The 14,654-nt window shown below is 43.4% G+C and overlaps 1 protein-coding gene across 1 annotated transcript in view; it reads right to left on the bottom strand.

The window, feature by feature from the left end:
• Spt6 (transcription elongation factor Spt6) overlaps positions 1-12,760 on the bottom strand; it is a 98,923-nt gene extending 86,163 nt beyond the window's left edge. Inside the window, exons 1-11 of the mRNA XM_075686013.1 lie at positions 12,618-12,760; positions 9,563-9,687; positions 8,253-8,363; positions 8,090-8,163; positions 7,528-7,644; positions 7,336-7,417; positions 5,089-5,170; positions 4,859-4,958; positions 3,451-3,870; positions 2,933-3,022; positions 1,637-1,782 (exon numbers count right to left, since the gene is read on the bottom strand). Of these exons, the coding sequence (XP_075542128.1) occupies positions 1,637-1,782; positions 2,933-3,022; positions 3,451-3,870; positions 4,859-4,958; positions 5,089-5,170; positions 7,336-7,417; positions 7,528-7,644; positions 8,090-8,163; positions 8,253-8,363; positions 9,563-9,671 (1,331 nt within the window). The 5' untranslated portion in view covers positions 9,672-9,687; positions 12,618-12,760. The remainder of the gene's footprint in view (positions 1-1,636; positions 1,783-2,932; positions 3,023-3,450; positions 3,871-4,858; positions 4,959-5,088; positions 5,171-7,335; positions 7,418-7,527; positions 7,645-8,089; positions 8,164-8,252; positions 8,364-9,562; positions 9,688-12,617) is intronic.
• Positions 12,761-14,654: the final 1,894 nt, after the last annotated feature.

Raw genomic sequence — 14,654 nt, 5'->3', positions numbered from 1 at the left:
GATTCTATTCAGCACAGTGTGTCGCTGAGACCATTTTATCATAATAGGCCGACAACGATGCAATTGATGGGCGCAAGTTATCGTAGCATGACGGGCTTTCTTGTCAACGGCACTGACAAAATCAGCATGCCAGCCATGATTGCTCGACCGAACCCTACACGACTGACCGTCGAATTGACAACACAATAGCCGTAGCACCTTCGCTTGTATGTACTAATCCCACTCAAAATGAGCCGAAACATGCTTTTGAAGATGAAATGCACATGCTTCAGTCCTCTCAAGCCGTGCGCACGAAGTTTGAGTCAATGTTGGTCCTGTTTAGCGAAGGTTGGGTTAGGCCAGGCCCCGTCGAGTTAGTGCACCTGCTACTGGTGGACCCAAACTTAATGAAAAGCAGTTACGGTGAAGGAAACTGGTCTTATAGTTCAGTTGTGGCCCTATAGCGATTTGATATCAACTACTCTTCACTTCGCATGGTGCGTACATAATAAGCGGCAAGTGGCAACACAGCGCTATGCCAACATCTCTAGGTTACTGTTCCCGAAGGCTGCGGGTCACATTCGCTACGTAGATGGTTAGGTCTGTACGTGTTGTTATGCTGCCACATTTCCGGAAGCTTTGAAGCACCATTTCCTCTGCGTCAAATGGGAAACAAGATACAGTGCACTTAGTACAGCAGCATAAACAACCGCCTTGCTCAGTTACCAATGATGTCAGCGATGGCATTCGCGTTTTTGTGAGAGAACTACACGATCTATAAGTGAGCGATTATGCCAAGCACAGCTTTATCTAACAATACTTTATGGCAGTTGCAAACTGCAAATATGATGAAGTTAAAGAAATGCGGGAATCAGTAATAACAGTCCATAATGTATGTGTCTGGATCCCAGTTTCCGATGTTTAAGTGACTGGGACGCTCATATTGACTCATCTCAGGGTGGAACAATGCGGCTCATATGTGCAGGTATGTATGTTTTATACGATTTGATATAATTTCATATCAGCGATGAGCCATTTCCACAATCTCCAAAGCTGACAATGATCTGTGGCTGTAGGTGTCAATGTAAACAAATGTTCCGCCTTGGCAAATCCAACGCGGAAGGCTCCGCTCGAAGACTTTTTGAATATGCAAAATGTCTACTGGAATGTGTAAACGGAAAACAAAAAGCAAGGTGCAAGAGCAGACATCAGCGACAACAATCTCCAAGGCAGCCGCGTTGGCAGATGGAACACAGCGTGCCTTTATCAGCCGCACTGTTAGCGGAACAGCGCACTCAGGCCTGCTCACCCAATAGACCACGAGTGCTACATGGCTTCCAGGAATGACATGCTGCCCCGCAGAAGCCATTAATAATTATTCACAACCCACGAAATGTCCAACTGACGTACATTCAATACGGGGGCAGGTACACAAATCAACCAGCAAAAGCCTCGGCACCCATCCAAAACATTTTGAGTGGCATGTAGCAGAGAGCAGCACATGAACTCGAAAAAGGCGGATTCACATGAGACATTCATTCAAATTCTTACGAGGAAGTGGCTTCTTCTTGCAACATGCAAAACATGTACACATCTGGTGAAATAAACCAGTTTTTTTATGAGATGCCAAAAGAGCACAGGGAGAGGCAAAAAGTACCTCTGAAAGTCGTTTTCGTCAATAGGTCGTACATTATCTGGCAGCGGCTTGTCTGGGTCTTCCTGCAGTATCTGATCACACTGGAACTCCTGCATGCGCTGAAACAGCTGCTGCAGGTTCTTCTTACGCTGCTGCAGCTGGCACCACTGCATTACCAGAGAAAGAAAGGGGAGCGCATGAGTGAAATAACTGCCTCACACAGCCGTCTTTTGTCTTGACAATGAAGAAAGCAGAAATGCAGCACAAGCTTCAGTATGCACTGGGCATTACGTGGTGTACCCATCCCTAGGATCATGGTGGTTCTTGAAAACCCTTGAATGTGCAATTGCCATTTTCAAGGCCTTGAAAGCTCTTCAAGTTTTACTGAGTACTTGAAAATCCTTCAATTTTACTTTGGCTAAGCTTAGCGGACTGTATTCTTGCATGTCACCATGAGGGATACACAAGCCAAGAGTCAAGTCGGTCGGATCCAATTAGCAGCTTTGTAGCAGGGAGAGATCTTGTTTGTGGTGGCTCGTGACAGTTCCTTTGACTAAGGCTCAGCAAGCAATGTATCGTTTCGTGTGCAATAAAAAAAATGTTTGCTCATTGAATTTCCTTCTCCAAGAGCTACATATCGTATTTACTCGAATCTAACATGCCCTTTTTTTTTTCAATAAGACGGGTACAAAAATAGCCTACACGTTAGAATCAAATACGACCCTAAATCTACGTTACCATATCCCCATCGGCATTTCAAACTGGCTGCCTCGCATGCGCTCCGAGCCTAGCTGCCGTAGCTTTCTCCATGAGCTGTAGTGTGTGTGCTTAGGTTAATGCACTGTCCGTCTTCCCGGTCTTCCCGTTTCCGCATTTGCTCTATCAGCATGGAAGTGCCGACTGCAAAGACACGCCGAGTTCATCGCGATGCCGCAATTAAAAGGAAAGTGATCACGTGTGCAGAGACAGACTCAAACTCCTGACCTTGTGTTTAGCACCAGAACACCGCAGCCACTGAATTACCCCGGCAAGTATAAAGGTGAACATTAAATTAACCTCTCAACGTTTGTTTTATGACAAGATATGGATTAGGCGCAGGTGAAGGAGTCGTACAATGCTGCCGCAACTCAAATCACTAGCACCAAGCAGGATAATTTACACTCAATACCATGTTATGTTCTTCCAAGCCCTACTGTATGCTGTCAGTCCAAGAGCAACTAGGAGAAATTAAATGGATGAAACTGCCGACAAACTGCATGAATGCAAAGCTACGACATTATGAAATAGGCAAAGGCAAGTCGCAGACTTCACCGGCACCTTTTCATCCCACTTGTAGACTGTCCAGAGGTCGTTAATGTTGAGGTCCGGCTCCACGTACTCCTTTCGGTAGAAGGCGATAAATGGAACCTGCAGCAATTAAGAATAAAAAAAATCAAAATTTGGTTTATCCGGTGAGTTGCTAAACAGAGTAGCGAGTAAATAAGAAATTTACTTTTGCCCAAGTTAATAAGATAAAACAATGTATGTGATGTTTTAATACTTAATGAAGGTAAATGGCACATTCCATCCAAGAACATGACACTGAAATGAGCACAGCACAGTCTCAATTAAAATTCATGCGTGACACACCAACTATGTGTCCTTCTATAAACAAGCACTAGAACTAATTTCCATTCACAATAGCACTGCACTTCAGAAAATAATTGACTCCACGAGCTTCTAACCTAAACAAATGCCACAAACTACTCCACTTGCCATAATTTAACATGTAAACAGTGCCTCATTTTACAATGAGGAATACTCATCCACAGTTTGCATGTGAGAGAGAGACAAACCTCAAAAAGTTGATTTCTCATGAACTTCAGTGCCTCAGCAATCTTAGCAACAGCTGTCACACTCTTGCGGCCTGCAGGAGGCTGGTGTCGACCTGCCAGATCAGAAGCAGCAGAGGACCCCTTGGTACCTTCATCAACAGCCGACTGCACCGAGATTGTGGGGTTCCCGAACGCATGCTTGTAAATCCACTCAGCCTCGCGTGCAATTTCTTCCTCGGAAGCTGACGTCACTGGCACTGCCCGTAGTTGGAACCGTTCGGGCACATCTGTCGTCCGTATTTCGTTATCCCGGTCGGTGAAGTGGCCCCGCTCCAGCTCGACTGGTTCGTACACCTCGAAGATGCTCTTCTTTGTCTGGCGCTTGCGCGACGTCTTCTTGGGACGTGGGCGAGTCTCCCCTTCCTCCTCTTCATCCTCATACTGTAGACAAAAAGAAAGGAAATGCGAAAATTCTGATCAGCTTGGCCCTACAGAGCGGGACATAGGAAACTGATGAACACAGAACTTCATTCCTTCAGTGCTGCATGCTCTTAATTACACTGCTTACATGCTTTAGGCTAACTGTGTACTTAGTTCGCTGCTGCACATGGCAAGCTGTATGAGCTTCTTCAATAAGTTCAGAAAAGCCAGCAAAGCAAACATTTAGGTCTCCTTCTCACATCTGCTCAGCTATTCCTCGGCGTAGCTTAGTTTTTGTTTATATTATAAAACCTTGCAGATCCACAGCACTGAGCAGCAGAAGGGAACACGAAAATCAAACATTAAACTATGATGATAAAAGAAAGCAAGAAGAAAAATTAATGTTACATTAAACCAGGACTTCACTACTGCTTTTGTTCCCAAATATTTATAAAAGTTGACTCTTTTTCAATAAACATAGTACATCTCTCCTACAGAGGGCATTATATCTACACTGCAATACAAGATGGTAAACAAGAAAGTTGACATTTCTGATAATTCACAATGCCCCGATGTACTCTACCCTACATCTTATTTCTAGCAAATATACTTCGACAGTAACATGTTTTATATTACAGAAACTTATATGTTGTTCCTCTCGCCCTTCTACAATTACTACTCCTGTACTTCCCAAGCTCTGCATAGTTATAAGATGCTTCAGTGACAGCATTCTCACAACATACTAGCTATGCACAAAGCAAGTTCATAAAGATACCGTAAATACCAGAACATAGGTCGACCCCAGATTCTAAAAACAAATGAAAAAAAAAAACCGGCACAGACCAGCAAAAGATGACCGGTATATAAGACAAGGGTTGAATTTGTGCCGTGGATTTTTGAACAAAAAAAAGTTCGACCTACATTCCGACTTTTACGGTACTTACGAGTGTTCACAGAACAAAATTTCTTGGCAGAAGCTTAAGTCCTCAAGGAGGAAAGAAAGATTCACCTCTTCCTCTTCCATTTCCTCATCGTAGTCGTCCTGGTACTTGGAGAACTCGTCGAAGTCAAAATCAACACCAAAAATGTCCTGGGCTTCCTGCAAGGCCCTAGAATAGCAAACCAAATTTCAATGCCCGATTCTCACTACTAAGTGAGCCTGAAACAACTGCAAGATCCCAGGCATGCTTCCTAGTGCACCCCCTCGGTTGGATACACTAATTTTGGAGCTATACTCACTGGTCAGTGTACTTGATATGCCTCTTCTTTTTTCCTTTTGTGATGGGCTGGCCGTCATCATCGACAATGAAATCATCGGGATCTAGTGAGTGTGAACAAAGAAGCAGTGTTTTACAAGCTCATTTAGGATACAAAAATTGATGGTCCTCAATGCCCTGAAACTATGTCTAGGATATGAGAGCAACTGCAGGGAGGGGGAGGGGTTGCTGTATCTAGTTTTTCACTACCAAAGTATTCTTTAACATATGCCTGAAATATTAGTTCCTGGAACAAGTGAATGACAGGAAGTTAACTTCCCCACAAACTAGCCATAAAGCCAGGAATTTAGGTGAGCCCGTTATCATTGTACAAAGATTAAATACCGCACTTTTAGAATCTGGCAAATGCACCCAAATGAATCATCGGTGTTTCTTTAGCTTTCTTTTTCTGTGCCTTGTTTAATTCGGCCTGCTGGATAATTCAATCAATTTTGTTGGTCCGTTCAGGGTCAAATTAACAGAAGGTGACTGAACTCAGAGTGTCTACCAAGTTGACATTTCCAAATTCCCCTAGTTTTCCAGGTTTTCCCTGAGTGCCTTGGCAAAATTCCCTCAGTGGCACAGAACTTTGTTTTATGTCAAGACAGGTTGATACCGTGTCGTCTAATGCTGTCACTCTCTAGTAAGCATGTTAAAAAACTTAACATAGTCTGAATAGTAAGTATTAGTGTTTATTTTATTTAAAAAAAACAGAAGGGAGGGGTTAATAAAATTCACAGCAAATAAGATATCTTCAAAAAAAATGGTGAAGCCTATTGCAAACTAAGTCGAACATTCTAAAATATGAATAAAAAGGGATGCAAACGGAAGCAAATATTTTAGAATTTGAGCTATTTCTATCAAGTGATAGCAACCTGATTGGTTTGAGGCCCTAACTTTGTCACAAGTGAGATTCTCTCTCGGCAACTGGAAAGTCAACCTGAACTGCCCTGGCACACTCTCAGCCTGTGCACAATGCCTCACGGTTGCATTTCATTTTGGTTTGGATGAGGGACACCTGCATCTTGGCATCAGCTAGCACTTTGTTTATTGAGCTCATGCTCCTTCAAAGAAGTGGCAGCATACTTCTTCCCCATTTATTCCTCAATAAGTCTTCTGTTCTTTCTCATCCTCCTTCCTCTGCACATTCGCTATGCAGACCATTTGAAGCATCCTCTTGGTCAGTTGCAGTCAATGTCTGATTTTTCGGACTCCCTAGAGGCCACGAAAACGCCCGAAAAAATTATGAAAGTCTTTTACTGCCTGAGGGCTAAAATTGCCACAGGCATGTCTGAAAAAGCTCTGAAGCACGGTGCTCATACTGTGACAGGAGACAGTGGGTGCATGCGTGTATAATTAAGGAATACATACTATGTACCTTGACAATTGCCCCTTCCCACACTTGTTAAGCTTCACTGCGTGACATTTCTGTATTGAGGCTAGGCTGACTTTCGGGAACCGGTATTATGCAAAGCACTGTGCCTTCCGAGCTTCGAAGCCATTGGCGAGGCCCACAAAGGCGGAGTCGGTGCCATTGCTGACAGCAGAGAATTCTTGCAATAAAAAACGGAACCCAACGGCAAGAAGCAATAGCGAACATCGAACCAGCGAGACCTTGCGTTGTTACGGTGGTGGCTATGGCTGCCAGCAGATCTGCATGCGAGCGCCGGTTCGAGACGGCGAGATAAAATGGCGGAGGTGGTGGCTTTGATTAATGGCGTTTCAGACCTGCGGTCATAACAAAAAGTCTGGAAAATCAGATGGCGAAGGGTTCTTGCATCCAAAATTTCAGATGTTCTTATACATTGAGGGATACGTGGCGGTGCCACGAAGCCGTCCAAATTATCGGGCATGTCCCAAAAATTGGGCATCTGGAAAATCGGTCATTGACTGTGGACTGGCAACTCCTCCAGCCAACAACATGGCGTCAAAGACGATTCGTTACGATTCCTCTCTGTTGCTCGAGCCAGCATTAGCGTGACTTTCGTTCCCTTTCAATAAAATTACAGCTAATTTTCCCTGATAGGAGCACAAATTCCCCGTGTTTTCTCTGAGTATTTCCAAACTATTAAAAATCCCCAAGAATTCCTAGTTTTACCGGTTGGTAGACACCCTGGAACTACATTATACACAAAGCACAGGTGTCAATGTATAATTTCAAGGATCTGCTGACACGAACATCAATGTAAACATACAGATCAAATGTAAACGCTAAAGGCAGCCAGCGTACCAGACTCAAGCTCAGAGCCCGAGCCTTCCCTTTCCTCCTCTTCTCCCTCTCCTCTTTCTTCTTCCTGCTCAGCAGGTGCCTCCTGAAACACACATTAAACTGGATCATGCACAAACATCCCCTACATCCACAATTGGCCATAAACTATGCTAAAAAGTTTTTTACAAGCAGTTTTTTTTTCCCCCTACTCACAGCATCAGATCCTTCAAACAGCTCATTGGCAATGGCATCACGATTGGTGCTGTCTTTGCTCTCTTCGTTGTCACTTTCTTCGTCCTCTATTCTCCTCACACGCTTGAACTTCTTTTTCTGCAAAGGGAATACACAAAGAAAAATACAGGCATTAGCCAAAATGAAGACATACCTAACTAAAACACAAATTCACATGCACTGTGGTAGGAAAATATATTCTACTTAAGGACAATATAGCATGTGTTTCTCATTGCATAGATGAATGAATATAGTACAATTGCTGCAATAACTCCAAGGCAGACTGCAACCTCACCTACAGTATTAGTGAGGCATGCAACTGACTTAAAACTCATTAAGGTCTTTTCGAAGCACTGCTCTAACCAGGGTCCATGTGGTTTAAGAAAATTGAAGCAGGTAGCAGGCTTAACAAACGCCTACGGCATAATACTAGAACCAAAAGCGAGAACAAAGGCATCAAATGACAAAACAAACATCAAAAACCTGATAATCATGTTCCACAACAAGAAAAAAAAACAAGATCTGCGCATCAGCTCCAACTTACCCTCTGCACTTTGACTCCCAAATTTTCCTCTATAAGATCGTAATCTTCATCTTCTAGATTGTCGTCAAAGTCATCTGGAAAACAAGACAAGTTAGTTGCATCATCTTTGCATAAGCCGCAATTATGAAACCGTGATCTATGTCACAATGACTCAGTATCCTACCGTGATGCCGCCGTTTCTTTTTGCCTCCTACATCATCGTCCGAGTCCTCTTCAACTTCTTCCTCTTCATCATTGATAAGATCCTTCATCTCCTCTCTCAACCTCTCATCATCTAAAACAAGCAGAGAACATAAATATGTCAATCTATGATTAAAAAAACATAACACGTACATATTCAAATATTGAAAGCACCCTTTTAACCTAACTAGGTCAAACTGTATCTAAAATTTCACAGATTTAAAATGAATAACTCGTGAACATAGCGCAATAATAGAAAGAGTGTCTCCTTATGGAAGGAGCAAAGCGAAAGGCCATAACTTTGAGGCTAACACAATTGTGAAGAAGCCAGTGTTAATACCACAAGCAAAAAACTGGAAAACAATAGGCATAAATACAGCAATATATTGAGCAGAGATCGAACGAGAGTACATGATAGTCTGTTTGAGGTGAACAAGATGACGTGAAGTTGAGTAGCCGAAGTATTCTGCAAAGCAGGTTGCCTATTACCATAATAGAAATAACAAAGGGGAGAGAAATGCAGTGGGGCTGATAGATAATTATATGAAGGACCAGGTTACGAATACGGCAGGTATAGAGGACTACGGCAACATAGTGCCGACCTACTTGACCCCTCTGGGAAAGGATTTTAACCTGATGCGGACAAAATCTGTTTGATGATCATGATTGTGGCAATTTGAAAAGTAAAAGGATATCATACCTCCTGGTCATCCAATGGAAGCAATACAAAATGAAAACCCATACTTAGTTTATAGAGAACACATTTAACTATAGCTAAACACATAGTTGAGCATACACTTGCAACACTTGCAACAACAATGTGCATTATTGCAAACATTGTAGTAGCAATAACTTGATTTGAGCGAGTTCGTTTTCTTGAATATAACTTGAAGCAGCCCGAAGGGACACCTGTGCGCATACCTGTCAATCCTGATGGTCTTTGTTGTGTTCTCGACACTTTATAAATGGCTGGTGCTTCTCAAATAAACATTAGTTAGCAGTAAAGACAAGTCCTGTCCTGCTTGCTTTCTTGTTAATATCCTCGTCCCTTTGTGCTGCTTCAAGTTATATGCAAACACTGCCGACGTGTCTTGGAGAGGCCACTACAAGCATCCGCCGCACAAGTTTCATTGTGCTATAGAACTATTAAAAAATATAGCACTCCACATAATTTTTATCAAAGAGAAGGTTCTGTTGCAATTCCTTGGATCTGTTTTATAGCCTCATTCGCAAAGAAATCCAAGCATGAAACACACTTCTGTCATCTATCTGCATGTCTATCAAAGCGCCTACCATCTTCTTCCTCCTCTTCTTCCTCATCATCGTCATCCACTAATGGTCGTTTCCCAGTCACCTCCTCATCCTCAGACTCCTCGGCCTCGCTCTCCAAGAAGTCTGCCATGGCCGGGGGCAGGGATCTGCAGTCACAAGCAGACCAGAATACTACATAAACAAACAATCCACAACTTAAGAGCGACATTATGCATAATCAACAGGAACAGCCCAATGCAAGTGGCATTTGGTTACTCAGTATAGGAAAAGAAGGCCACACACAGACTGCCTTTCCTGCATGAGCCGCAGCTAAGAATACAACTGGTGACATTAACGTTAAACTAAAACTGAAACCACAACTGAGATACAACATACCACACGCACTGCAACCTATCAAAGAAATTATTTACGTGCCTCACTGTTACACACAACACACAGCAACGTAAGAAAAAGCATTTTACCTGCATCATTAAAATTAATATTCTGCAATGACAGAAGGCGAGTTAGATTTTTGTTTCACGTAAATTTTATAAGCGTTCATCAGCAGCTTTTCGAATCACAGATAACCTGGCAACCTGCAAACTTTTTAGACAGAAATGATTGATCTTTTCATTCTGAGAAAAATAAACCTATAGTAAACAAACAGTTCTGACGTTTTTATAAACTGTTAGGAAAAAAGCGCGAAAATGGAACCTCTAAAGGAAAACTGCACTTTATCTGCAGATAACAATTGTTCTGAGATTACAGGTGAGCAACAACATTTTCTTACTGCAACCATCCCTGCTATCACACCCATGATGCAGAGCCAGGTCATACCAAGTTTTCAGTCCAAAGAACAGCTTGCTTAGTTTTGGGTAGTCCCAGACACCCTATACTTCATTCATGGCAATACTATAAACAAACCACTAATGTATAACCCATCACACACCCAAGTGATGGGTTTGTAAACAAAATGGCACACTTGTCTGGATGAAGCATCTCTTCCAAGTGCACAATACAAAACCACCATCACAAAGAACACTAAAACCTTCCTCTCTAAACCTACCCACCCAAGTCTGCTACTTGCACAGTACCTCACTAAGCATGGCTACTACTGTTCATGTTCCTTTTTCTTATTTATTTCACCTCTACCTTTTTTTACAATCAGAATCTATGACAGCATTAATGTGGCTAAGGGAGCATAAGATTGTCCTTTTTCATATTCAATAAAATGTGCATGATCTCACGCCTGCAGTACATTAATTCATCAAAAACCAAAACAGCTTTAAAACAAATGTCCTCAACATGGTCAGTGTCCAAATATTAAAAATGACAATGTTTTAAGATGGCTGAGCCACCTGGCTCAGTCTACTACACCACTCAGTGGCACCTTACCACTAATAGCTACACCACAGTAAGAAGCAGACTCTGTATTGAATAGTTATGGCTATTATAATATATAAAGCTTGCTTAATTGCAAGCATGGTGGTTACTAACCCACTTAATTGTTCATGTTCTTGCCAGAATTTATAGGGTCTCACATGTGCTCTTGAGAATTTCCTTCCCCCCCATTTTTTTTCTTTCTTTTGTGTAGGCAAGCAATGCATGCTCTCACAAACATCGAGAGCTTGGTTGGGAATGCCCTAATATCATACACCACCAAATGACATGGAGCAAAGGTGACAGGAATGAGTTAAAGTAGGCTCAAACAGCATGTGTTGGTACTATGCACACTGCGTGACTAAATATATCTGTTAACTGCATAGGCAGATTAACACAGACTGATACCTGGGTTTGTAACCTTAATGATCCCACCCACAACTGTCCTTTCATCTGTACTGTAAGCTATGCTCTTCCACCAACAAATCATAAATTACAATCCGTACTCTCATGCAGCAGCAACCTGACTAGCATGCAACACCAGACCTGTGCTGCTTATGAAATCCACCCCAGTTTGGAGACACATCAATGGATGAATCGCCAAGCTCCGTTTTGTCCCCACTGCGTTTTGAAAGAACTGCGGCTTCTGGCTTCAATTAAGCACAACAAACGGAAGCACAAGACAGAGACACAGGATTTGCCCTTCCAGCGGAACAATGGAAAACCATCCTGAACCTAAGGTGACTGAACCCTCAAGGTACCAGGACCACGCCTGCCCCGTCCAATTCCAATAACAATAGTAGTTTGAACAACCCACGTGCTTGTCTCTTCCGCAAACACTGCGATCGGAAGCCGTGCTCTATTCGCCGTTGAAAGCTACCAGCACTGATCATCTTGAAACTACACACATTTAAGTAAGATAGCTAGAAATATGCGTACTTAACACGCTCTTTCTTTCAGGGCACCCGATAGTATCGATTAAAATGCTGGGAAACATGAGAACGACCTTGTTTGTAAATGGGAAATGTCGTTTCTTCAGAAAATACGTCATGCACCATAAGATGAATGCGGCAGCAGGGTACCAAGCCAAAATATGCTGTCAGTTCCAGAAATGACAAATATGACAACTTCAAATGTCACACGGCGCCCATGGGCTTAGATCTTCTTTGCCAGTTATAGAAAGCAAGAAAGCTTACATTCAAGAACCCACTAGCTCGTGCGAAAAAGACTGACAGGTGATTTAATTTTACTGGTTTAATTTTCATTACATTCCCACGGGCTTCGCTTCCCTGCACGAAGTAGGCGTGCGTGCGACAGTCCGAGAACGATCACTCGCTGTTCTATCCGCGTATGCTCCGATGAAACAAAGCAACCTGTGAAACAGCCAACGCTACACCATAACGAAAGGTCAGAAAAGTGCCTTGATGGAGATCTACAACAGTACACCAAGTTGACCATGAAGAACCAACACAAAATAAGGATAAAGAAAAAAACTGACACGGGCCACGTTGCCTATGTCGACATGCTGCCCAATTACAGCTGGTGCGCGGCATTCATTCTGTAAAAATCAAGAACAGTCGATTAACTACACCTAAGCGAAAGAAGGAATTTTTTCCCGTTTTTAATGAGCGTCAGGCCTAGGATGGAGCCGCACTTGTAGCTGGCACAACCAGCGGTCACGAGTTTCACCTTGCGCGACACCGTAAAAGGAACTCACCGGAGGCGTCAGATATTGGCACTGGGCTTGAAACTTTATTATCCTTAAGTGTGCGCTATGTTTCTTGGCAAATATGGGTAGATACCGTAAAAGCACGCAAATTACGCAGTGCTTCAAAACAGCGCAGAGCGTACGAGGGCGCTCCGAGCGTTTCGATGAAGAAGACGATGACGCTGTGTTCTTCGCGATCATCCTGCATCAGTTTCGAAACCAAGTTACTACACGTAGCGCTGTTTTAAACAATATAAACAGTGAATATTTTATTTATTTATTGTTAATAACAATATTTTTTTATCTTACCGGTATAGCAAAAATATTACACGTGTTGGCATTTATAGTTTCGATTTCAGTTTTCAGCTGCCACCAACCAACCACTTCGTCAAATTGCTAGTTCTTTTGCTTGATGAGAATAAAATAATTAGTGGCGCGTTGACATGCACGAATAACAATGTAATAATTCAGTGGTGATATAGCGGTAAATGTGAGCGGAATGGGTGCATTACGTCGCACCTCTTTTAGGTCCCGTATCCATGATTTAAACCACATTCAGATCATCGCAAAGTGTTGTTCGTATGTGAGCTCACATTCAATACACACCCTGCCTCTTCGCGGAGCGAAGTGTAGATGGTGCCACGGATGAATGGAAAAGTAAGGAGGGAGCTCTTTTAAAAGAAATTACACTCTTTGGGGCTTATCTTGCCCCCAAACAATAATCATCACCTGCCTTGCTTGCGTTTCCTCTCTTGAAAACTCGGCGCTCGCTACTTTCCTGTCGAGAATGCTCTGCCAAGCTGATAATGCGCAAGCCGTTCGTGATTAGGAAGTACCGGGCTTGCAGCGTTAAAGAAAGGAAAAGAGGGAATGACAGATGACGATTTTGGGGACAATGTACAACCCAAAGGGTGTAAACTTTTTTAGAGTGAGTAATCGTCATCTCTCTTGTCCGCATTTCCTTTCTTTAACGCTGCAAGAACGGTTCTTCCAAGTCACGAACGGCATGCGCGTTATCAGAATGACAGAGCATTCTCGACAGGAATATTAAAGTGCAGCGTTTTCAAGAAAGCAAACGCGTGCAAGACAGATGACGATTATCGTTGTGTGGCAAATATATTCCACAAAGGGTGCAACTGTTTTTGATAACGCGCGGGCCATTTGTGACGCATACTTAAAGTATCGGACGCGCAGCTTTAAGGGACACTAAAGTGAGAAAGGATTTTTTTTTCTATATTAGTATAGCACCCTTCCACAACGCCACAAACACCCCTCTTACAGCAAGAAAACGCTTCGTATGCTAGAAAAGGGGTAAAAACGAAAGATGGGTGGCGACAACGCTTTGAAGTTCCCGCACTAGCCCACCGTGACGTCATGGATTTTGACGGCGTCTGCTATTGGCCACGAGCTCCACCACTGGAAAAGCTGGCGCCACCGTCGGCGTGACGTGCTAGGAGGGATCACGTGGACATAGCGGCCGCGTCGGCTGCTTCGGGAGCGCCGAAGCGAGCTGAAAACGAGAGTTTAAATTCCCTCGTACGCTGCGGTCCTCATTTAGTGGCGAGATTTCCCCGCTTCGAGTGCCTCCTTTACAACGCTTGAAAGCACTACAATAGGTAGTGGCTGCCTTTGAAGGCGCGCAACATGGTAGGCTACTGCTCGAGCGGTGCCGCAGTGCCGGACGTACGTAACGGAGGCCGATGTCAGCCTTCTTCACAAGTAGGCGCAGGACAAGAAGCCGCGTGAAGCTTGGCTCGCGAACCATAACACCGGCAAACAGTCATCGGCTACAACTCGAGTATCCAGCAAGCACAGACGCGAGGAAGATTTCTGCTACGGCGCCGTGTCTGTGATGTTCGGAAAACGCGCACTGAGACGCTCGCCCGAGTCCGATGCCCGAGTAATGTCACGACGGTTTGGTCTATGAACTTGTCGATGCTATAGATACTGGCAAGTTCAGTGGAGTGGAAAGGGAGCGGTAAGAAGCACATTAAAAAGAAAGCATGGCATATGGTCATGTTTGTGTTATGAATTAGTGCACTGGAT

Source organism: Dermacentor variabilis, chromosome 3 (genome assembly GCF_050947875.1).
Source record: "Dermacentor variabilis isolate Ectoservices chromosome 3, ASM5094787v1, whole genome shotgun sequence".
Classification (NCBI taxonomy): Eukaryota; Metazoa; Arthropoda; class Arachnida; order Ixodida; family Ixodidae; genus Dermacentor; species Dermacentor variabilis.
This window is presented reverse-complemented; position numbering and strand designations above follow the sequence as displayed.